This window comes from Silurus aristotelis, assembly GCF_946808225.1.
Source record: "Silurus aristotelis genome assembly, chromosome: 20".
Classification (NCBI taxonomy): Eukaryota; Metazoa; Chordata; class Actinopteri; order Siluriformes; family Siluridae; genus Silurus; species Silurus aristotelis.
In genome coordinates, this window is record NC_139593.1 from 3,449,568 (window position 1) to 3,474,295 (window position 24,728).

The 24,728-nt window shown below is 38.0% G+C and overlaps 2 protein-coding genes across 3 annotated transcripts in view; both read left to right on the forward strand.

The window, feature by feature from the left end:
- Positions 1-2,033: 2,033 nt before the first annotated feature.
- Positions 2,034-9,710, forward strand: LOC310715628 (complement C3-like; the record flags this gene model as incomplete). The annotated part of the gene is made up of 8 exons (XM_083522148.1): positions 2,034-2,246; positions 4,462-4,630; positions 5,423-5,493; positions 5,580-5,668; positions 6,002-6,084; positions 7,165-7,252; positions 7,391-7,493; positions 9,570-9,710. The coding sequence occupies exons 1-8, from the start codon at positions 2,055-2,057 to the stop codon at positions 9,708-9,710; spliced, it is 936 nt and encodes a 311-aa protein (XP_083378274.1). The 5' UTR covers positions 2,034-2,054.
- A 2,880-nt stretch (positions 9,711-12,590) lies between these two features.
- Positions 12,591-24,728, forward strand: part of LOC310715879 (complement C3-like) — a 113,785-nt gene continuing 101,647 nt past the window's right edge. For both annotated transcript variants that reach the window (XM_083522576.1, XM_083522575.1), the window contains exons 1-4: positions 12,591-12,761; positions 20,034-20,180; positions 21,446-21,649; positions 21,779-21,970. In XM_083522576.1, the coding sequence (XP_083378702.1) occupies positions 12,606-12,761; positions 20,034-20,180; positions 21,446-21,649; positions 21,779-21,970 (699 nt within the window). In that variant the 5' untranslated portion in view covers positions 12,591-12,605. The remainder of the gene's footprint in view (positions 12,762-20,033; positions 20,181-21,445; positions 21,650-21,778; positions 21,971-24,728) is intronic.

A 24,728-nucleotide genomic window follows, 5' to 3' on the forward strand; every position in this document is an offset into this window, starting at 1 on the left:
TTTTTCTGTATGATGGGTAAATATTATTCTCTAAATAAAGTTTAACTTTGCTCAACAAAGCAACATTGAACACAGATACGTTTTCCAAATATTTAATTATTAAACAGATCAAACTCCAAATGTTTAATTTCCAAGAATCTCAGCGTAGATAAATAGCCTTGGCCTCACAGTTTATTGACAGTTGAGTTGGATTTCAGTACCCGGATTCTTCTTCTATGCAGCCATGATGTTGTAATTGATGCATGGTCTGGCATTGTCATGTTGGAAAATGCAGGGTCTTCCCTGAAAGAGACGACATCTGGATGGGAGCATATGTTGTTCTAGAACTTGGATATACCTTTCAGCATTGATGGTGCCTTTCCAAATGTGTAAGCTGCCCATGCCACACGCACTCATGCAACCCCATACCATCAGAGATGCAGGGTTCTGAACTGAGCGCTGATAACAACTTGGGTTGTCCTTGTCCGCTTTAGTCCGGCTGACATGGCGTCCCAGTTTAGCCGCGATCCAGGGCGAATTTTTCAAAACCCTTTCTTATTCTCAGACCCAGGAGGAAGGTATGTTCCAAATTTCATTGCAATCCGTGCAGTGGTTTTTGAGATTTTGTAATGAATGAGTGAGTCAGTCAGTGGTATTTGAGCTTTATATATATAGATATGTTAGATATCGTGTAGTGTGTACAGTATAATATTTTAAATGGTCATTGTAGGCATTATTTCGTTCTTTTTTTCTAATTCATAACTGTTCTGGTGTCTACATTATTTATGTTTGATGCTCAGCATTTCATTGAAAATTCAGTTTCAACAAAATATGTTTGCTGTAAAAAATTAGTAATAATAATAATAATAATAATAATAATAATAATAATAATAATAATAATAATAATAATAGATTTGTGGTTCAAGCTAAATTGAAATAACGATTGACAAGATGTCCCAATGTCTAGATCATGAAAGTTCAAAGTACTGTAGTGTATTAAACTTTGCGTCAAAAGAGGGTGGGCATGTAGATATTATCATACTTGGTAATAAAGCCATTTTTTTTTTCTGATTCTGATATATCAAAAGTCCACCAGTGCAGTCATGTGATGAAGATGCCAAATAATAGCTCTTGATCAAAGTCAGCTTTAAAAAAAAAAAAAAAAGCAGCCCTAGCTGTTTCAGGAGGTAATCAGTAAAAAAAAAAATCACTGGAATTGGCATTATATTTTGAGACACCATTTGCTTAAAAAGTTTAAACAAAAATAGACCACTAAATCTGACCTGGGTATCAGCATGATTCTTCTAAACCACTTCTTTGTGTTGAGGCAATATGGCTGGCTGCATACAACCACTTCCCAAAGACTATGAAGTCTATGAGGATTGTGCTTAAGGGCTGGGAAGGAAAAAAGTGTTCAAAAATTGGATTCCATCTCAGTAACTTCTGTCCATGCAAAAGAAGGTTTCCACCAAAGATTAAGTAGAAAAGCTGTTTTTTTGGGGGATATTTTAAATAATTAGGTCTTATGCACAAATGTTCATGTGTGATTTATCAATGTTTAGAAAGAATAACTTTTATTTCTAATAATTTAAAATGCGTATGCAGTGTTCTTCGTGGACTATGCAAAAGTATGCAAAACTAGTGCTTCAGCCATTATATTTGCTGAGACTAGTTCACAGCAATATTGCTTAAGGATTGTCTCATGTAATGAATGAGGACTAATATAAATTTTTTTTTTTTATAGAAATCAATCTGTTTATTTAAAATGTGTATGCAGTGTTCTTCGTGGACTATGCAAAAGTATGCAAAATAGTGCTTCAGCCATTATATTTGCGGATTGTCTCATATAATGAATGAGGACTAATATAAAAAAAAAATTATAGGAATCAATCTGTTCATCAAAAAATAAAAATCGAACCAATACAAATGTCAGATAATTTTTTTCACACATAATACAACATAATGGCAAACAAAATTGTGAAAATAATGAAAAACCAAACAAACAAATCAGAAATAAATAAGAATGACTAGGAAATATATTGTGATAACCTGTCTATGTCTATCTCAGGTTCATCATGTCAACTTCCCAGATCCTGAAACTGGGCACAGAACAGAAGGTGTTTGTAGAGGTGCAGGACTATGAAGGCAGTGATGAGTTAAGAATCAATATAAACGTAATGAACATTCCTAGTAAACAATTAAACCTCGTCAGTAAAACTGTTACTCTAAATCAGGACAACAAATATCAAGCTAATGTTGATATAAAGGTAAGAAGCAGTAGGTTTTTTTTATTGCCAATGTGTTAACCTAGTAAACAAGGATCCTAGTTTTTAAATGTAAAAGAACATTTTATATATGATTAAGTCTGATCCTCACCAGTAATGCGATGTAGTACTACTCCATGCTCTGCTTGCTTTAATCTTCAACCACTGCTTGATTGGCCCCAACATGTCTCAGGGTTCAAGGAAGGCCTGGCTCAGTACTTTTACCCTGTTCTACAACCTGTTCTCGAAAGTGGTGGAATAAACTTCACCTAGATATTTAAAAGGTTTTCAGTCTTCACACACCATTTAAAGATGTACCTCTTCCACAAGTAGCACTTTTACTCAATATGTTTAATCTTTAAAACAGTTTTCAGACTAAACAGTATTTTTAGTCTTTGACTTATTGATTAATTGATAAAGATTTAAATGCAGTTCTGTATGTCCACCATAACAAACATGTACAATTATTGCATACATTTCCATTGTGTACATATATAAAATATATAAAATATTTAAAATATATATGTGTGCCTTATACAGTGAGAAAATAAGTATTTGAACACCCTGCTATTTTGCAAGTTCTCCCACTTAGAAATCATGGAGGGGTCTGAAATTGTCATCGTAGGTGCATGTCCACTGTGAGAGACATAATCTAACAAAAAAAATCCAGAAATCACAATATATGATTTTTTAACTATTTATTTGTATGATACAGCTGCAAATAAGTATTTGAACACCTGTCTATCAGCTAGAATTCTGACCCTCAAAGACCTGTTAGTCTGCCTTTAAAATGTCCACCTCCACTACATTTATTATCCTAAATTAGATGCACCTGTTTGAGGTCGTTAGGTCAAAGAGCTGTCCAAAGACACCAGAGACAAAATTGTACACCTCCACAAACCTGGAAAGGGCTACAGGGAAATTGCCAAGCAGCTTGGTGAAAAAGATCCACTGTTGGAGCAATCATTAGAAAATGGAGGAAGCTAAACATGACTGTCAATCTCCCTCGGACTGGGGCTCCATGCAAGATCTCACCTCGTGGGGTCTCAATGATCCTAAGGAAGGTGAGAAATCAGCCCAGAACTAAACGGGAGGAGCTGGCCAATGACCTGAAAAGAGCTGGGACCACCGTTTCCAAGGTTACTGTTGTTAATACACTAAGACGTCATGGTTTGAAATCATGCATGGCACGGAAGGTTCCCCTGCTTAAACCAGCACATGTCCAGGCATGTCTTAAGTTTGCCAATGACCATTTGGATGATCTCCCAGAGGAGACATGGGAGAAAGTCATGTGGTCAGATGAGACCAAAATAGAACTTTTGGGTCATAATTCCACTAAACGTGTTTGGAGGAAGAAGAATGATAAGTACCATCCCAAGAACACCATCCCTACTGTGAAGCATGGGGGTGGTAGCATCATGCTTTGGGGGTGTTTTTCTGCACATGGGACAGGGCGACTGCACTGTATTAAGGAGAGGATGACCGGGGTCATGTATTGCGAGATTTTGGGGAACAACCTTCTTCCCTCAGTTAGAGCATTGAAGATGAGTCGAGGCTGGGTCTTTCAACATGACAATGACCCGAAGCACACAGCCAGGATAACCAAGGAGTGGCTCTGTAAGAAGCATATAAAGGTTCTGGCGTGGCCTAGCCAGTCTCCAGACCTAAACCCAATAGCGAATCTTTGGAGGGAGCTCAAACTCCGTGTTTCTCAGCGACAGGCCAGAAACCTGACTGATCTAGAGAAGATCTGTGTGGAGGAGTGGGCCAAAATCCCGCCTGCAGTGTGTGCAAACCTGGTGAAAAACTACAGGAAACGTTTGACCTCTGTAATTGCAAACAAAGGCTACTGTACCAAATATTAACATTGACTTTCTCAGGTGTTCAAATACTTATTTGCAGCTGTATCATACAAATAAATAGTTTCAAAAATCATACAGTGTGATTTCTGGATATTTTTTTTAGATTATGTCTCTCACAGTGGACATGCACCTACGATGACAATTTCAGACCCCTCCATGATTTCTAAGTGGGAGAACTTGCAAAATAGCAGGGTGTTCAAATACGTATTTTCCTTACTGAATCTATTTTCATCTATATCTAAAATTCCAATGTATCAATAAAATTGAATTTGCTTTTAAAATAAACATGCTAATAAATGTATAAAAGTAAAAGGTTCTGCACACAAAAATTGTACACTGAATGCTTTGTGCCATAGATTCCCATCAGAGACGGTGCGTTTGATGTTGACTCTGAGGAACAACAGTATGTTTATTTGAGAGCAGTTTGGGGTAGCCAAACCTTGGAGAAAATTGTTATGGTCTCATTCCAGCCTGGGTATTTGTTCCTTCAAACAGATAAGACGATATATACTCCAGATACCGATGGTGAGTGAGACTGCTGAAACTACAGTATGATCAAGTAGTAAATGGTTAACAGTGTAACATAATTATCGTTATTGGAAAACTGTTAGATTTTTATCATGCCCAAACGAAACTTAATTCTTGGAGAGGTTTTCCATACGACCTGCTATGCCCGTGGTGCCTTTCTGATATCAGGGAAGAAGAAATACACAGCAAACAGAATGCATGTTCTTCTTCTTCTGTTTATTGAAGGTAGCAGAACGTATATATACACATACAGAGAAAAGGCTGTCCCAAACTTGTTTCCTGTTTAGACAAGAGGATATACTAGTCAGAGATGTGTGAGCCCAGATAAGACTTCCTGTTTACCTTACAGATTAACATCGTAAATATTCTATAGACACTGAACAGACAAAGGGATGTGTGTGAGATAGTGTGAAAACCATCTTAAAACTAACAAAAACTTTATCAAATGTCAATCTTTGTTTATATAAAAAAAAAAAACTTTCTTTTCGGCTTCTCCCGTTAGGGGTCGCCACAGCGGATCATCCGCACGTTTGATTTGGCACATGTTTTACGCTGGATGCCCTTCCTAACGCAACCCTCCCCAATTTATCCGGGCTTGGGACCGGCACTAAGAGTGGCTGGGGATGGTTCCCTGACCGGGAATCGAACCCGGGTCGCAGCGGTGGGAGCGCTGCATCTTAACCACTAGACCACCAGGGGACCTTTGTCAATCTTTGTTTATATATCTGATGTAAATGTGTGGGCTTTTATTTCTGAATTCTTATTCAATTTCTTGTAAATCTTCTTCAGTAAAATACAGAATATTTGCTCTGGACTCAACCATGAAACCTATGGTCAATACTGTTGTTGTGAAAGTATCAGTACGTAATTTTTTATCTAACAATTTTATCTAACAATAATAACATATATATAAATCAACATGTCTAATATATTTTTATGTCTGCAGACTCCGGAAGGGATTATCGTTGATCAAAAATCAATCAGTATAAGAAAGGGAGTAGTCACCGATATATTTAAACTGGGAAATCCCGTCAGGTTGGTGTTGAGTTCTTATGTAAATGATAATCTGTCTTAAATAAATTCTGGATACCCCAAAAAAATTTAATTAATTAATTTAATAAATTATTTCATTACATAAATGTAATAATTAATTAAATTAATTAATTAATTTAAATTAATTCTGCTGTTGAACTGTTTCCAAAAAAAAAAAAAAAAACAGTGGCCATAAGTCTTTAGCCATATGATTATTACCATGACGTTGCTTCCTGGAATTGCATTACGAAATGAACATTTAAAACATAAATGAATGAATAAATATTTGCATGAACATGTTAATATTTAATCTAACTCTTGTTTTTGGATTGGAAGAAATGGAATCTGGAAAATAGCAGCACACTTCAAGGAGAATGCTTATAAGAATTTTACAGCAGAGTTCGAGGTCAAAGAATACAGTAAGTATTTCAATAAACATAATACATATAATGATCAGGAAATTATAACAATAATAATACAAAAAACTTTTACATTCACAGATATGTTAGAATTGTTGCTTCATTAACTACAAGACATGATTTTTAACAAAGGGATCCAAAGTGACTTGTAGTTTGGTTTGTGTGTTTTGAGCTTGGACAGTGGTGGAATTATCTGACAGCTGGAGGAAAGGTCTAAAAGAATAAATGTGCAGCAGAGTGGCTTTGTTAATGCAGCTGCAACTATTGTAGTCAGATTCAATTGTATGGTCTTAGGATACGGTCCTATCAAGTTTTGTAATGATAAGTAGATAGATCGGTGAGATACACCATCACATTCTATTTTTGTTTAGTTTTTTTCTGTTTGCCATCAGATTGTAGAAGAATGTTTCTTCCTCGAGGTCTCAACATGTAGTGAGCTAAATTTGGTAAAATCAGGAAAAAATTGGGGGAAGGTCTAACAGCTAGGCATTGTTATCATATTAATTGCCACAAGGGGTGGAACAATCCCAAAAGGCATTGTGTAGAAATCTACATCATTGGGTTCAAAAGTTATGACTATAAAGGTACTTTTAAATACAGAGCAAATTTGACCACGATGCTGGCAATAAAGCATTGGGAGCACTTAGCCCAAAGCTGGTCAGAATGTTCCTCAGACCCTCCTCAACCACTGTATCAGATTTTCTAGGCTAAACTAAAATTTTGTTAATGCCGGTTGAATATTATGTGAGCCAAATATGGTGAATCATTGTACAATATTTGAATAAGGTGCTCTATCAGTTAGATGGAAGCAATTTTATGTTTCTCAGGCCTCCTCAAACATTGTCTATTTATAAGAAGAAGTAGAAGAAGAATAACAATAGTAATAACAACAACAATAATAACAATAATAATTATAATGATGATGATGATCATGATGATAATAATAATAAATCCTTTTTAGCAAAAAAAATAAAATAATAATAATTCTTTATAGCAGGATAACACTGTTTGTATTACTCAAATTCAGATCAAATGTATTGATCATTATATCGATCTATTTTAAATGAATTTATTTTTTAGGGCTGCCCAGTTTTGATGTGAGTTTGATAACTGACAAATCTTTCTTCTATGCTGATGATGAAAGTTTTTCTGTCAAGATCAAGGCAAAGTAAGATTTTTATCATGTTTGTGCAGCAAAGAAAAGATCTATGTTACAAATTCTAAAACTTTACTGCTTTGGTTCATGTGCCTCATTGGTGATGAATCTGTTCTTGACAATTCTTCTTTACTCTTCACTGTTTTTAAGGTATCTGTTTGGTGAAAATGTTGAAGGTAGTGCTTTTGTTGTGTTCGGAGTGTTTCAAGGAAATGAAAAAACAAGTATTCAAAGCTCTCTGGACAGGGTTAATGTAAGTCTATGAATATACCATTTTATTTTTTATGAAAAAGTTACTAACTTTAATAAAATTCTTAATCTCTAATAAAGTTTCTTTCATTAGTAAGTTCAGCAATTTTTCACTTTGGTTTAATTGTTTCGGAAAGTACTCTCTTTAGGTAGTTTTATAAAAAAAAATTAAACAGAATGCAATGATTATTATAATCACAACAGTAAATGTACCATTTTAAAGAAGAATTGGACTCTGCTGGAAGAACATTGTAAATAATTAGGTTAACCAGCAACAGGTCAGGTCATATGAAAGCATCTTAGAAAGGCAGATTTATTTTGAAGTAAAGATGGGCAGAGATTCACCAATCTGTGAAAAACTTAATGTACAAATCAATATACAATTATTAGGGCTTTTAATAACTCATCATCTACTGTACATATCATCAAAAGATTCAGATAATCTGGAGAACTCTCTGCATGCAAAAGACAAGAGTGAAGATCAATAATAGATGCCTGTGATCTGTTAAGCATTACATGGGCTCAGAAACACCTCCAAAAATCATTGTCTGTGAATGCAGCTTACAGTGCAATCCACAATTGCAATTTAAAGCTCTATCATTTAAATAATAAGCAATATGTGAACATGATCCAGAAATGCCAGTTTCTTTTCTGGATTGAAACATACTTAAAATGGACTGAATCAAAGTGGACAACTGTGCCATGATCAGACAAATATGAAATTGTTTTCGGAAATTATGGATGCTGCATCCTTTGGACTACAGTCGAGAGGAATCATGTGGCTTATTATCAGCAATCAGTTTAAAAGCTTACATCTCTAATGCCATTGGGGTGTTTTAGTGCTTATTGAATAGACAGCTTGGGCTATTTATTTTAGAGCAGTTTAAAAGCTTTTACCCAGATGGCGTCTTTTTTCGGAAAGGCCTGTCATGTTTTAGCATGAAAATGCTAAACTGCATACTTCATCTATTACCAGTGGTGGACAAAGCACACAAACCATGTACGTGAGTAAAAGTAAAAGTGCTCCCATTAAACTTTCACTTGAGTAAAAGTACAAAAAGTATTTGCCTTTAAATGTACTTAATTATTTAAAGTACTATGATTTATTATGGCTATAATATCCTATTAGCATTTTTTGTCACAAGACTCGTCCTTGATCAACTCACTGTACATAAAAAGACTCTAATGTTACATTAGCACTACAAAGTACAATGTTTTCAGCATAGGCTTAAAAAAGTCTTTGAAAGCTAAACCTTTAAAAATAAAGGCTAATAAGAAGCACTCCACTACCTGTCAAGAAAATAGCTAAGGATTTGCAAGTCAAAGCATTCTGTTTTTATTTACATTATACACAGCATCCCAACTGTTTTGGATCTGGGTTTGTATTTTATGCACCTCAGTTTGAGTCTCTGCAGTAGCCTTATATAACTGCATCATATAGCCTCATTAGGGGAGTTGGAGCTCAGTTTTTTAAGGCTCTGGCTCGGAAGATCAAGGGTTCACGTTTTAAGTATCACCAAACTGCCACTCTTAGGGCCCTTTAGCAAGGCCCTTAACCCTAATGTGCTTCCTAATGTTGCAAAAAAGATTTTTTTTCGTGCTGGAAAGTACATGTGACAAGTATAAATCACTTTTCTTTTCTACTTTTAATTGCATTCTGTCAGTCTATAATTTTTTTTTGTCTCCACTTTTTATACAAAGATTAAATTACTATATTACCTTGCCAACGTAGCTTATATACTGATTCTGATAGTCTGTGACCTATTAAACTAGTATCAAGGTTTATTTATTCATTATTTATTTATTAAGATTTCACAACACTTCTGTAAACCATGCTTGATAAATAAAATGTCTACAAGATGCCACAAATGTAAATGTTTTGCTTTTAGAAGTTGACAGTAAAACCTGACAAATATATATGAGATTGCTCATAATGATTTCACATGGGGGTGGGGGGTGTGGGGGTGTCATAGAAATTATGTCTCACAGGAATAATTATAACAAACTAATTGCTGCAGTTGTTGATGATGTTGTAATAATGTGATACATAAAAAATATGCTTCTGACCTGAACTGGGCAGATCAAGAAAGGAGAAGGTACAGCAACTCTAACCAGACAACAGATCATTCAAACCTTTCCAGACATACTTAAACTGGTTGGAGAAACACTGTATGTGATTGAGCTCAGAATCAAAAACAGTTTATTAAACAATTCAGTTTAATGTCCAGCTGCTGAAGCCATGGTCTACAAAGCATTTATGGGATTTTGTCATGGAACAGTATCATTCAATTTTGGGTTACTGAACCGTAGGCAGCCTAGAAGGGGAAAAGTCCTATGGCAGTGGTAGGCAGGAAGTTGTGCCCGTATTCTATCCAGATGTGCTCGGAGGACCAGGTTAAGACATTGTATTCAGAGAGGATACAGACCCTGTTTACAATTCCTGGTTTCCATCTCTTCCTTAACTAATGGGCAGCACTTGCAGGGACTCACACAAAGCAGTGGATACCAGCTTAGAGCTTATGTTTATCAGAAGCTTTGTCAGGATTTTGGACTGGATCTACAATTACCACTAGCAACCACACCTCGATTAACTATGTCAAAAGTTTTTACCTGTTTTTCATTACAATAATTAGCATTTGTATATATTCTTACATATATCACAACACTCCCTGGCTTGTATTTGTTTGACATGTTTTTCCATCTGTCCATGACTGTCACATTTATCCTTGTTTTGGAAATTTCCTGAACATTTATTCATAATTGTTTAAGAAACAATCTGTTGAAAATACCTTTATGCTGTGAAACATGATGATGGAACTATCAAGCTATGGGGCTCCTTTTCTTTAACTGAGACTGATGCTCAGCTCATGAGCCCATTATACCTACACTGCCAAAAGCTTTAGAAAACCTAAATTATTTCAGTTCTTACTGAAATGTATGCAGTTTAATGTCTCAACACATGTTGTCTCCTAGAGGGGCTGGGGAGGTCAGGGAGAACCATTGGGGGAATTGAGATATCTCTCAAGACGTGAACAATTCCACCTGAGCCCTGCCGGATTTCTCCCAAATTTGCTCCACCACGGGAGGATGAAGCTGCCATTCCCTGGGTCTCAACCCCTGCCTCGACAGGGTGTCTGCTACTTCGTTCAGAAGGCCCAGGATGTATGCTGCTCTCAATGATAGCAGCCTCCACTGGGCCCACATGAGGATCTTGCACACTAGCCTGTACAGGGGGCGTGAACACAGAACGGTGGTTGATGTATGAGACCACCGAGGTGTTGTCCGAACAGATCAACATGTGGTGACCTCTGAGGTCCGGGAGAAACTGGTTCAATGCTAGAAGCACGGCCAGCATCTCTAGGCAATTGATGTGCCATAGTAGATGGGGCCCCTTTCCCTAGACCTTGGGCCAATCATGGCCGCTTCCCACCCGGTGAGGGATGCATCCATCATAATCATTACGCGACGACCGGGGCCTCCCAGCATGGTGCCTTTAGATAAGAACCCGGGATCTCTCCAAACATCTAAGGCACCTAGGATGGATGGACGCACCTTATGGGCACCTTATATGATACCTAGATAAATGGTTCTCTGTAAAGGAGAAAGCACACTCTTCTTGGCGTTCAGCCAAAACCCCAGCTCCTTCATTAGAGCAAGAATGACATCTCATTGCTGGACCACTAACTGCTCTCATCAAGCTAATATCAACCATTCGTCGATATAGTTTAGGATGCGGATGCCCTGAAGTCTCAGGGGAACCAGAGCCACATCCACACACTTCGTGAAGGTGCAGGGTGAGAGGGCAAGGCCAAATGGAAGAAACTGATATTGATTAGCTTTGCCCCGAAAGCGATCCACAGGACCTTTGTGTGAGAAGCGAGGATGAAAACATGAAAGTATGCTACCTTTTGATCTAGATCTACCGTGTCCTCGGACCCGAACTGAGACACGACCTGCTTGAGGGTCAGCATTTTGAACCTGAGTCTCATGAGTGATCGGTTCAGCTGATGTAAATCTACAAAACCGATAAAAAAAAAAAAAGTTGGGACACTGTACAAATTGTGAATAAAAAAGGAATGCAATAATTTACAAATCTCATAAAACTTATATTTTATTCACAAAAGAATATAGATAACATATCAAATGTTGAAAGTAAGACATTTTGAAATGTCATGCCAAATATTGGCTCATTTTGGTATTCATGAGAGATACACATGACCAGCCTGCAGTCCAGATCTTTCACCCTTAGAAAACATTTGGCACATCATAAAGAGGAAGATGCGACAAAGAAGACCTAAGACAGTTGAGCAACTTAAAGCCTGTTGAAGAATGGGACAACATTCCTATTCCTAAACTTGAGCAACTTGTCTTCTCAGTCCCCAGACATTTGCAGGCTATTATAAAAAGAAGAGGGGATGCCACACAGTGGTAAACATGGCCTTGTTCCAACTTTTTTGAGATGTGTTAATGCCATGAAATTTAAAATCAACTTATTTTTGACTTAAAATGATTCAGTTTAAACAGTTGATATGTCATCTATGTTGTATTCTGAATAAAATATTGAAATTTGAAACTTCCACATCACTGCATTCTGTTTTATGTATATCAATCACTGCATGCTCCTGTAAATTGCTTTGGTAGGAGCTTTGATTCAGAATGCCACACACTCTTTGTATTAATGACACTGGATCCAACAAAGGAGCTTCAGTCCATCATACTTTCTCTTCCATGTTTGACAGTTGTTGTCACACCTATCCAGTCCACTGCTGGTGCTTCATTACCCAGATACACTGAGATTCAAACACACCCTTTTTTTTTATTTTATTTTGCCATCTTGAAAACATTTGCCATGCTAAAAATTTGTCTGCCACTTGAACTGCAACAACTGGGTTGTTTCATAAAGTTTTGTTTACTATATAATTCCATGTGTTCTATCAAAATTTGAATGTTTTCAGTATAAATGTACAATATTGGAAATGATAAAAATAAAGAAAAGAGATGGTGTGTCCAAACCTTTAACGGGTAGAGTACATCAGTATATTGCAATTTTTCTTTCCAATGATCTGCATGCACCTGTTAAAAGCATGCAAATGGTGTGTAAGTACTGTCTTTAAGAATGTCTAATAACATTGCAACTGTGCAACTGTGTGTTTCAGGCAGTGAGATGGTGGAAGCTGAAAGGAGGGGTATACATATAGTCACATCACCATACACCATCCAGTTCACCAAAACCCCCAGATATTTCAAACCTGGAATGCCATTTACTTTAAAGGTATAGTAGTATAGCAGTTCTGTTCCATAATATTTATATAATGTTTTGAACAATACACTAAAAATGTACAACTGCTAGCCACGTTGCTGTATTTTTACAGGACTACAACCATGATCAATATTTACACCATATTACTTTTTAGACCAAATACAGTATTCCACTGTATATAATTTAACATTAAAATATTATACTGTTTTCAGCAAACTGTTAATTGTACCATATACATGTACACACATATAGAACTTTTATTAAATTATAACAGTAAAAGAAACAGAAAATGTAAAACAGCCTCTAATTTTCATATAAATGTGAAGAAATAGTACAAATGAATTGAGAACAGACATGTTTTATAGAAATATATATTATTTTGACATTGATATTGACTATAGTGATCTTACCTTAACATCGAAAACAGCAGTGACATGACCAAAAATCTATCCAAACCAAATCAAAACATTTTTCAGAGCAGGTCGTTTGAGTATTATAGGGTAACGTTTTGCTATATAAGAAGAGATATAAGAGCTGCTCAGTGAGGAGATAAGGTAATTGTGAACTGTTTGCTTGGAACTTAGCAACAGTGTTAAAAGTTTGGCATTCTCAAGGTAAAACTATTAAAATGGGGAAAGAAAGTAAAAAGGTATTTAAAATGTAGTTCCAAAATGTTATTCCAACAACAACAACAAAAAAAGGATTTATTCATCCAACATTCATTAATTCTATTAATTTGTTCATTCAATTCTTATAAATCCAGTTTGGATGCAGTACAACCACAAGCTCCCCTTTTCCCCCAATACCTTCTGTTGAAGCATATTAGCTTAGACAGAAACTTAGAGAAGTTCAACACATTTGATACACTGAATGCATTGTGTTTCTTCAGTATTACACTGTATTAGTGGTGGAGACTGAATATTTACACACACTCTGTACAACATACAGCATCTTACTGTTTTATACAAATACACTACATTACCTCATTTATTCTATTCTATACAATTCTATTCCATTTTCTTCTATTGTATTTTACTATGTTCTAGTCTAATATCAGCTATTCTATTCTATTCTATTTGGTACTAGTCTATTTTAGTTTATACTAGACTATTCTATTCTAATCAATTGTCAGCAATTAAGAGGATGAAGAGTGGAAAGTTGTTTGGACCAGAAGACATACCAGTAGAAGCATGGAGATTTTTAGGAGAGATGAGATTGTGATTATAAAAGTAGTATCACTGTGTGGAAAAACAGTAAATGCATACGATGCATTATGTTGCCTCACTGTGTTAAATGAATGAATGAATAAATGAATTTATTTATTTATTTATTCTGCACAAGGAGCTATTTGCGCTTCCTTGTACCTCTCAGCTGAAATCGCTGTATTTTATGGGTGAGGTTTCTTATAAAAAAAAATATGATGAAAGTAATATTCAACAAAATTTTGTAAAGTGAGAAGATGCCTGAGGAATGAAAAAAGAGTGTGCTGGTACCGATCTTTAAGAATAAGGGAGATGTGCAGACCTGCAGTAACTACAGGGGAATAAAGTTGATTAGTCACACCATGAAATAATCAGTAATCAGACTGAGCAATGGGGCAAAGGCAAAAACAAAGTTCAAAAACAGTCCAGGGTCAAAAACACAGGCAAACAGGGAAATGCAGGAAAAGACAAAACCAAAATCCAAAACAGTTAAAAAAAATCCAGAAACCAGCAAACTAGGCAAAACAGGGCAGAGCAAAAACATAAATCACAAAACAGTCCAAAGTCCAAACCAGATAACTAGGGAGACAGAGTAGAACCGAAAACAGGTTCAGGGTCAGGAACAGGAACAGGATATAGAGCAGGCAGGAAGGCAATAATATTCTTAGGAGCAAGGAAGCCGGTAAAATAAACTGCACAAGAGTTCTTCTTCTTCTTCTCGTGGTGTTTTATGGCGGTTTGGCAGACCAACGAAAGGTGCATTACCGCCACCTACTGATCTGGAGTGTGGAGCGAACACAGAATAGGGGAAAAAAAAAGAGAAAGAGAAAAAAAAAAAACCTTTAAAAAAGTTTACAGAAATAAATAACTACCTATATTATGTCTTTAGTCCCTGTATTCTTAAGGTACTTAAATAACAGTTCAAGAGATCTTGATTGCCCATACTCGCATCCCAACAGTACCTTCAAAGAGATATTGCCCACTCCTATCCACCCTAATTCCTGAATCAACTGGAACCTGTCCCTTTCATATGCAGGACACTTATACAAAATGTGTCTTACTGTTTCAAGTTCCCCACACTTGTCACATTCACCCGATTCATGCTTACCTATTCTAAAGAGATCATTGTTTAATGCAGCGTGTCGAATTCTTAGCCGTGTGATAACATCCTTCCTCCTATTTCCCATTCTTTTCCTCTCTTTCCCAACATTCTCCTGGATCAGGAAAAGATGTCTTCCATTAGTCCCACTGTTCCATACTTCCTGCCATCTTTTACACACTTTAGATGAAATCACTGCCTTGAATTCAGCTCCACTCAACGCTACATTGATGTCTATCACGGAATGATTCAGCGCTTTCTTTGCTAGCATGTCCACCATTTCATTACCACCCACACCAACATGAGCAGGTACCCAAAGAAAATTTACCTCCACCCTCAGCTGCCTAATTCTAAACAGACTTTGTAAAATTTCTAATATTCAGTCTTGCCTCGATTCGGATTTACCACTTTTTAAACTAGTGAGGGCTGCCATCGAGTCACTGCAGATCACCGTTCTTTCTGGTTGGACTTCTTCTATCCACTGTAGGGCTAGTATTATTGCTAAAAGTTCAGTAGCAAAAACAAACACCTGATCCGAAAGTCTTTTTGCAATCTTTTTCTCAAAAGCAGGGATATATACTGCTGCTGCAGTCCTTTCAGATTCTGGGTCTTTAGAGCTGTCCGTAAATACCTGCAGTGCACCATAATACTCTCGAGTAATGTACTGCTGAACTATTAGTTCAATTGGTACATTCATCCCCGGATTACTTAATAATTCGTAACTTGTAGATCTATCACAGGGTTATGAAACAACCACGGTGGAATTGCTGGTAAAGCCACAGAAGAAGCAATTTCATGATTTTTCAGCTCCAACTTATCCACCTCCTTCCTTACTATCCAACCAAAGCTTGTTATTTCCCTGCACTCATATTCCCAACATTCTCTCAAAATCAGTCTAACCGGATGATTTTCCAGATGACCCTTTACACCGTACCAGTACCTTAGTCTGAGCTTGAACCTGCGTAGTTCTAGGGGCAATTCTCCCATTTCCACTTGTAGTGAGGCTATCGGGGATGATCTAAATGCACCACAACAAATTCGCAAAGCCTGATTTTGTATTACCTTAATCTTTTTAAGTAATGTCCTGCTTGCAGAACCGTATACTAGACATCCATAATCAATGTTTGATCTGATCACAGCACAATAGATTCTTTTCAGGGACTGACACATTGCCCCCCATCCTATTCCTGACAAGCACCTCAAAACATTCATTCCTTTCCTACATTTGTCTATTAATTTCTGAATATGCGTTCCAAAAGTTAATCTAGAATCCATCCACATTCCCAAAAACCTTACTACCTTAACTTGTTCCAACTTATGACCGTACATTTCAATTTTCAAGCTTGGGATGTTCCTCTTTTTCGAAAAGCACACCACCTGTGTTTTTGCCACAAAAAAACGAAAACCCCAATTATTCGCCCAACTCTCCACCTCGCTTACTGCTTTTTGAATTTTAATTTCCACAAACAGAACATTCCGGCCCATTTTCCATAGTGCTCCATCGTCAGCATATAATGATCTACCTACTCCATCGTCCACAGTATGATAGATGTCATTAATCGTGAAGTTAAAGAGAACAGGGCTGCTCACACTTCCCTGGGGAGTTCCATTCTCAATTGGAAGGATCCGAGATAACGCGGTCCCTACTCTTACTTGAATTGTTCTTCCAAACAAGAAGCCCTTAATCCAATTATACATCCTTCCTTCAATTTTCAAGCTTTCCAGTTTCATCAAGAGCCCTTTTTTTCACAGCATATCATATGCCTTTTCCACGTCAAAAAACACTCCCACCAATACTTCTCTATTAATTTGAGCTTTAAGAATTTCAGATTCCAAACACAGTATTGCATCCATCGTACTTCTCCCTTTCCTAAATCCGCTCTGACACGCTGCAAAAATGTTTCTGCTTTCAATTACGAAAGTTAATCTACTCATTACCATTCGTTCCATAACTTTACATAAATTTGATGTCAGTGCAATATGTCTGTAATTAACTGGCTGGGAGTGGTCTTTCCTTGGTTTGGCTATAGGCACTACTACCCCATGCTTCCAATCTGCAGGCAGATTCCCTGATTCCCATATCTTGTTAAAAAGTCTAAGAATCACTCTCAACGATAAGTCCGATAAATGCGATATCATCTCATAGCATATGTCGTCCTTGCCTGGAGACGTACGCTTAAACACCCCACAAGTGCTCTCTTTAACTCGAATAAATTTAACTCTTTGTCTAGGATGCTTCCTGACGAATTCTTCTTTTCATATATATGAGACTTCTCCCTAACTGTCCCTTCCCTATACCTCCTCATACTCTCTGACAGATTATCACTACTGTGCACCTTTACGAATGTTTCTACCAACATTTCTGCCTTGTCACTATCTTTTATTGCTACTTTCCCATTACTCACTAATGCTGGCATAATGCTACTTCTCTGAATCCCTCCCATCTTCCTAATCATATTCCAGATTTCACCAACCTCAATTTCTCCTCCTATACTACTACAAAAACCCCTCCAGTAATTTCTTTTTGCATTTCTTACCTCTCTCCTCACTACTGCCTGTGCTCTCTTATAAGTAATGTACTCACTGAACAATACAGATTTCCTGGCTTTCTTCATTGCTCTATTTCTCTCCCTTACCGCTTTAATACATTCTTCATTCCACCAAGGTACAGCTTTCGGTCTAATTATATTTTTCCTTTTTCCGATCACTTCCTCAGCCGTACTTCTTATCATTTCACTGATTTCTGTACATAACCCTTCAATGCTATCAACATCTAGTATCAAGTCACACAACTTATTATGACACAATTCCGTATAAAGTTCCCAGTTGGCTTCACTAAATTTCCACCTCGGGATTCTCTCCACTAAATTTTGAGTAATATCCACACCAACTTTGCACCATACAGGATAGTGATCACTACCCATTGTACTGACGTTCCATTCACATTTCCTCGCTAGGTCTACTGACACCAGAGTAATATCTAAAACTGATATACGCCCCTGTGATACGTCAATCCTTGTACAACTTCCATTATTAACACTCCCCCATAGAGTATTATGTGCATTGAAATCACCACACCATATTACTTTCTGATTTGTTACCTCTTATATTTTCCAATACTTCTCTACCTAACTTCTCACATGGATTATAATAATTAATTACTCTAACACTCTGCTTTCCTTCCCAAACTTCCGTCCCAACCACCTCTTTGTCTACACTCTCTCCAACATTCCTATATCCCACTCCATGTTTAACAAAGGTAGCTATCCCACCACCATTACCTTGCTTCCTATCTTTCCGGACTACCACATATCCTTGCAATACAAATTTTAGTTGGGGTTTAAGCCAGGTTTTCTGAACACAGTTTATGTCCGGTTTATTTTCTAAATCAGAAATGAACTTTTTAAAATCCTGCCCATTAGCTATTAAGCTTCTAGCATTCCACTGGAGTATTAACAACACCATTATGTACCACCACATCCTGGCTGAGTGTTTGTTGTTTGCATCTTTAATTTCTCATTTATCATATCTACTAAAATGCCCTCAATCTCTAGATACTTTTCCGCTGCTTTGATTATAATTTTGATTCTTTCTGTCCGGCTTTCAGTTTGTGCTGAACAGTTCACTACTTCAGCCATAAAAGTAACAAATGCAACGTTGTCCTTAATCCCAACTTTCTCCTTTGTACTTTCCTTTGCCACTTCTGTCTTTTGTTGAACGATTTCTATACTTTTCTCTCCAGATTCCAAATTCCGTCCTACTTTTTTTAAGAGCCTCAGAATATGACAATCCTTCCTTAATTCTAACATTTTGAACTTGAGCCGCATGTTTCCTCACACTGCATCCTCCATATCCCGCACTGTAATCCCATTAACAAATTCAGGACTTGGGTTGAACTTCCTGCCCGCACTTTCCATATTCATGTTCTCCACCACATCTAGCACACCCCTGTTTGCCTCTACACACCGCTGCTACATGACCGAACTTCTGGCATTTAAAACATCTTAGGGGTGGGGGTATAAATAGTCTAACAGGAAAACTCATATATCCCAACATGACTTTACTTGGTAGTTTTTCCTCATCAAAATTAATCATCACCTCTTTCATTGTTCCTAACGCATTTAAGCCTTTTTACATCAATCACTGCCGCCCCTGTAAGACATTTCTTAATCTTTTCAACTGGAACTTCTGTAGGAATCCCTGTTTTTACCCCTCTAACCCATTTCTTTTCTTCTTGAATTGAACTAACCACTCTATGATCCATGATCGACTTCACTCCTACAGCCTTTTTTTGTTGCATACTATCCTTACAGTATATTATCAATCTACCGTCTCTCAACTTCTTCACACTTTCAACCAGTCCTATCACTTCCTTTATCACTTTGGACAGTTTTAGCGGGTTTAACGCATCGAAAGATCCGTTTACAAGTTTCATCACTACCTTATACTCTTCTTTCCTTCTTCTGGTCAGATGCGCTCCGTTTTCACCATCAGATCCAGATGCGCTACTTTTCTTCCTTTTCCGTTTCTCTACTACACTCCATTCACTACCTCCATTCCCGCCTTCATCCGCCTCTACCATTTCACCCTCCATTTCCGGATCACTTCCGGAGTCTACTCCACCTCCTACCATGCACTCTCCAGTCACAGCTCAGCCGCCGCCAAACCGCCTCTTCGCAACCATCTCTCCCAGGAGTTAAAGTCTTGATTGTCCTTATATATGGTAGGCGCGAGAAAAACGGCAAGATGGCCGCCGACCCGGAAGTGCTCACGTCAAAACCGAAAGTACGTGCCGCAAAACCGGAAGTGCACACAGTGTGCCCGGAAGATCCTGACAGAGATAAAGAAACAAAGAGATTGTTTGAATTTCTATTACTGCAGCTGATGTGGGTTTTAAGTTTAGTTTATGAAATTCCAGTGCCCACTTTTAATACATCAAATATTTGTATGAAATAAATGAGCTGAGTGCTTTTTCTCCCCCAGGTGTACGTGACAAACCCTGATGGGACACCGGCGGAAAACATCAACTTGTTGGTGTCTCACGAAGGCAAAACTGGAACAACGGATTTAAACGGCATAGCTCAGATCCTCTTAAACACCAAACCCTCAGATTCTGAGCTGAAGATCACTGTAGGTTTTAGTTCCTCAGTCATCTTCTCTGTTTTCTTTCATCTAAACCTGCTAACAATCAGCATCATTAGAGTAGGTTACTAATGATTAGTTTTCTCTATCAAAAATGTAAAAAAAATAAATTAATAAAAAAGAACATTCAATATATTTTTTATAGGATTCTACAGACAACATTTTTGTTCTCATTTTCAAAATTTTCTCTCACACATAGGCATGGATTTTCACTTAGAACTGACTGAATGGGTGAAAAAATGAACACTTCGTTTTTCATACTTATTTTATAAAACCTCAATAGATCTAGAATTCTGCAGCTCTAAATCACACAAGATACTGCCATAAGATTACATACATGTAAATAATAAATAAATAAATAAATAAATAAATAAATAAATAAATAAATAAGTTGGAGAGGTAAAAGAAAGAGAGGTAAAAGAAAGAGGGCGAGAAAGAGAGAGAGAGAGATAGTAGTGTATGTAAATGACTTCAAATCTCTTCCTGAAACACTTATAGTGCTTATCCCCCCTGTTTTTCTATTTATTTATGTATTAAAAATTACAATGTGTGCTATAATTCCTCCCATGAGAGATTTAGTCTAATGGTATCTCAAGAAACCTAGTGCAGATTCCAAATCGCTTTTGTATGCTGCTGTATCTACTGTAGCGCCATCTGTAAATACCATAAATATAAATGTAGCTGCGTCTGTGTTTCTGCAAAAAAATGATGCGGTTGGAGTTTATTCCTGGTGCTGATTTTCATTCTATTTCTCATTTGAACATTTTCTTCTGTAGTTTGTCAAATGCACTTTGTGCTTCAAACCATTCATCAAAATCAATGTATTCATCATACAAGTTACAACACACACAAAAATCCTCCAAAAGCTCTATAAGGTCATAAGGAAATGTGTACAATCGCTGTCTCACTTTGTGTGGAACTTTAACCGTATGTTACTATAGTTACAGGTGTTTATATGTATATACAGCACATTCATTTAGAACACTGATTTAACAGACATATGCAAACTACCTGTGTATTTAACGCTCTGAACTCACACCTGAACTTCCAGCCATTTACAATCCACTGTCCAGGGCACAAATTATGTACCCTGTATTATGGTCTGATTTGATTTATTGTAATTGTTTTACTGATGACATTTCTCTTAATATTAAATGTACAGCTGCCAGCTAAAAAGTGATTATTATATGAAATCAACCACATTCCTTCTTTGCCTTATGCCAAGTTTCAAGCATTACTATGTTTCACCAAAGGTACAAACGAACGAGGAGAGCCTTAAAGGCAGGGCGGGAAGTCAAGCAGTTAACACGTTCACAGCCTACGCCTACAAATCCAGCTCCAAAAACTACCTGCACATCACCTTAACTTCAGCAGTGGTGAATGTTGAAAGTCAGAGCAGTTTCATGCTGAATATACAGACGCCTTCAGAAGATAAAACTCAAGATATTACTTACATGGTATGTCATTTAAAAAAAAATACAAAATTCTCTCAAATTAGCAGATGAGCAGTTTTGGTTCAAATCACTGCAAAATACTTTGTCTTGTACTTTGGGTTATAATCATGTGCACTGTTTTTTTCTTTCCAGATCTTAAGTAAAGGGCAGATTGTGCAGACTTCAAAGATACAGCGAGTAAAAAATAATGTGATATCAGAAAATATAGTTATCACCAGACAAATGCTTCCTTCATTCCGACTGCTGGCGTATTACCATGTAGGAACTACAGAGATTGTTGCTGACTCCATCTTGGTTGATGTGAAGGACACATGTAACAATAAGGTTGGCTGTTTATTATTATTATTATTATTATTATTATTATTATTGTTGTTGTTGTTGTTGTTGTTGTTGTTCATCATGAGTAATATTAAATAGATTGATGAATGTCAGAATGCCAGAGCTCATTGAGCACATGCTGGCTTGCAGCAATAGTGCACTCCTCCATCCATCTCAAATGGTTATTGTCTACACCAGTTTTAAGTTTGTCCCCTTGATTATTTTTTGTTCTTTTGACATTGTACATTAATACCGAAGACATCCAAAATATAAAAGAACCCACAAAAGAACATGCTAAAAAGAACAAGAATATGTATTAGATTCTTCAGGGGCCACCTTTTGCTTTCATGATAGGTTTGCATGCTCTCTCAGTCAGCCTCCTGAGGTAGTCACTTCCAACTATCTTGAGTTTCCAGAGGTGTTGAGTGCTTGTTGGATGCTTTTTCTGCTATATTGGTTAAGACTTCAATTTTGAGTAAATCACCAACAGTTTTATCAGCAAAACACTCCAACACCATCGCACCTTCTTTCACAGTGGGAACCACACATTTAGGAACTACCTATTAGAACCAAAATCTCAAAACTCATCAAAACAAAGGCCTAAGCAAGTTGTTCTTGTTCTTTGGAGGCAGTGGTTTCTTTGCCTCAGTTCAACTCTTTTTAACAGTGTATGTTAAAATATGTCAGCCACTAGAACTGTGAGAAACATTTATGTAAATCTGTGATTTCTGAGGTTGGTAATTCTAATAAATGTATTCCCTGCAGCAGAGCTATCTCTTGGGCTTCTTTTCCAGAGACAGCAATCGTGAGAGCCTGTTTCATCATAGTGTTTGATGGTTTTGGAGATTCTACTTGGGATACATTCAAAGTTCTTGATATTTATTATTACCTTTATTTATATTACTTTTATATTACTTTTTCTATTTATATTACCTTTATTTTAAGTTAATTTCTCTTTACTTGTGTTTTTTTATATAATCTGGATTTGTAAAGTAATTGTGGTAGCATTAATAGGGCTATTGACTCTGTAGTCAACCTTTCCTCTGGACAAGACAACTGATGGTCTAAAGCACATTGGAGACGGACTCCGTCCCGGCGAACTCTCTGCAGAACTCCTGGAAACAGCTTGATGGGGGGAAAGGCGTATAGACGCAGCCTCTGCCATACCTGAGCCATGACATCCAGCCCCAGTGGGACTGAGGAGTAAAGGAGAACCAGAGGGGACAGTGCCACGTCACTCTCGACCTGCTCCACCACATCAGGGTGGAGCCACCATTCCCTGGGTTTCAACCCTGCCTCAGCAGGGTCTGCTGCCTCGTTCAACCGGCCCGGGATGTAAACGCTTTCAAAGAGAGGAGTTATCCTTGGGTCCAAAGGATGGTCTGGTGTGCCAGCCTGCACAGGGGGCATGAACACAGACCTCCTTGATGGTTGATGTAGGAAACCACCACAGTATTGTCCATAGGGACGAACTTGTGGTGAACTCTGAGGTCCAAGAGGAAATGCTTCAGTGCTAGAAGCATGTCCAGCATCTCTAGGCAGTTGATGTGGCAGCGTAGATGGGGCCCTTCCCACAGACCTCAGGTGGAGTGACCACTCATGATCGCTTCCCACCTCGTGAGGGACGCATCCGTCGTTAGCATTAAGCAATGACCGGGGACTCCCAGCACAGGGCCTAGAGATAGGAACCGGGGATCTCTCCAAACATCTAATGCACTTATTCATCCCCACATTACCTTCTTGGTGTGGAGGGGGTTGCCCCTCCATGAGAACCCACGGGTCCTGAGCCACCACTAAAGGGGTCTCATGTACAGAAGGCCAAGTGAAACTGCTTGACAGTGAGAGGCTTCCTCGCGGCCGTATGGATGGCCACAATGCGGGGAGGGGAAAACTGCACACGCAAAGTAGTTGAATCGCATATGTCACAGAGATAGGTCGTTCTTTGTAATGGAGAAACCACAATGCTTTCATGTGAGCGAGAATGACATTTCGATGCCGGACCGCCAACTGCTCTGATTGAGCTAGAATCAACCAATCGTCAATGTAGTTAAGTAGTCGATGTAGTTCACAATTTGGGAAGGTATGGGGTAAACCCGGTATTGGTAGGCTTCGGCCCTGAAAGCGAACCTTCCTGTGCGAAGGTAGGATGGATAAATGAAAGTACGCATCCTTTAGCTCTACCATGACAAACCAGTCCTCGGATCTGATTTGAAGCATGACCTGCTTGAGGGTCAGCATCTTGAGCCTGAGTCTCATGAGAGAGCGGTTCAGCTGACATAAATCTAAGATAGGACGAAACCCCCCTTCCTTTTTGGGAACTATAAAGTACCGGCTGTAAAATCGGACTCTCTTTCTGATGGAGGGACCACCTCGATGGCCGTCTTCTTTAGGAGAGTGTTTACTTCCTGTTCCATGACCAGAGCCTGCTGGCTTTCCACAAGGGTAGGAAGAACCCTGTGCAAATGGGGCGAAGGAGACGCTAACTGAATCGAATAGCCTCGCTTTACAGTATGCAGGACCCACTGAGACACATCTTAACCTTTCCAAGCTGCCAGAAAGTTCCTTAGGGGTATAAGTCTCTCAAGACTGACCCCCGGTGTGCCTAGCGCCCTAAGACAGTGGAGCTGGCCGTGCCCTGAAGCACCGAGGGTGAAAGGGTTAATGGACCAGGTCCCTGAGGAGGCCGGGACAGGGCGGGCACTGGATAGAGCAGTACAGTGCGTCGGATCCCCAGAAAGTCCTGTGTCAGGACCTTTTTGTCAAA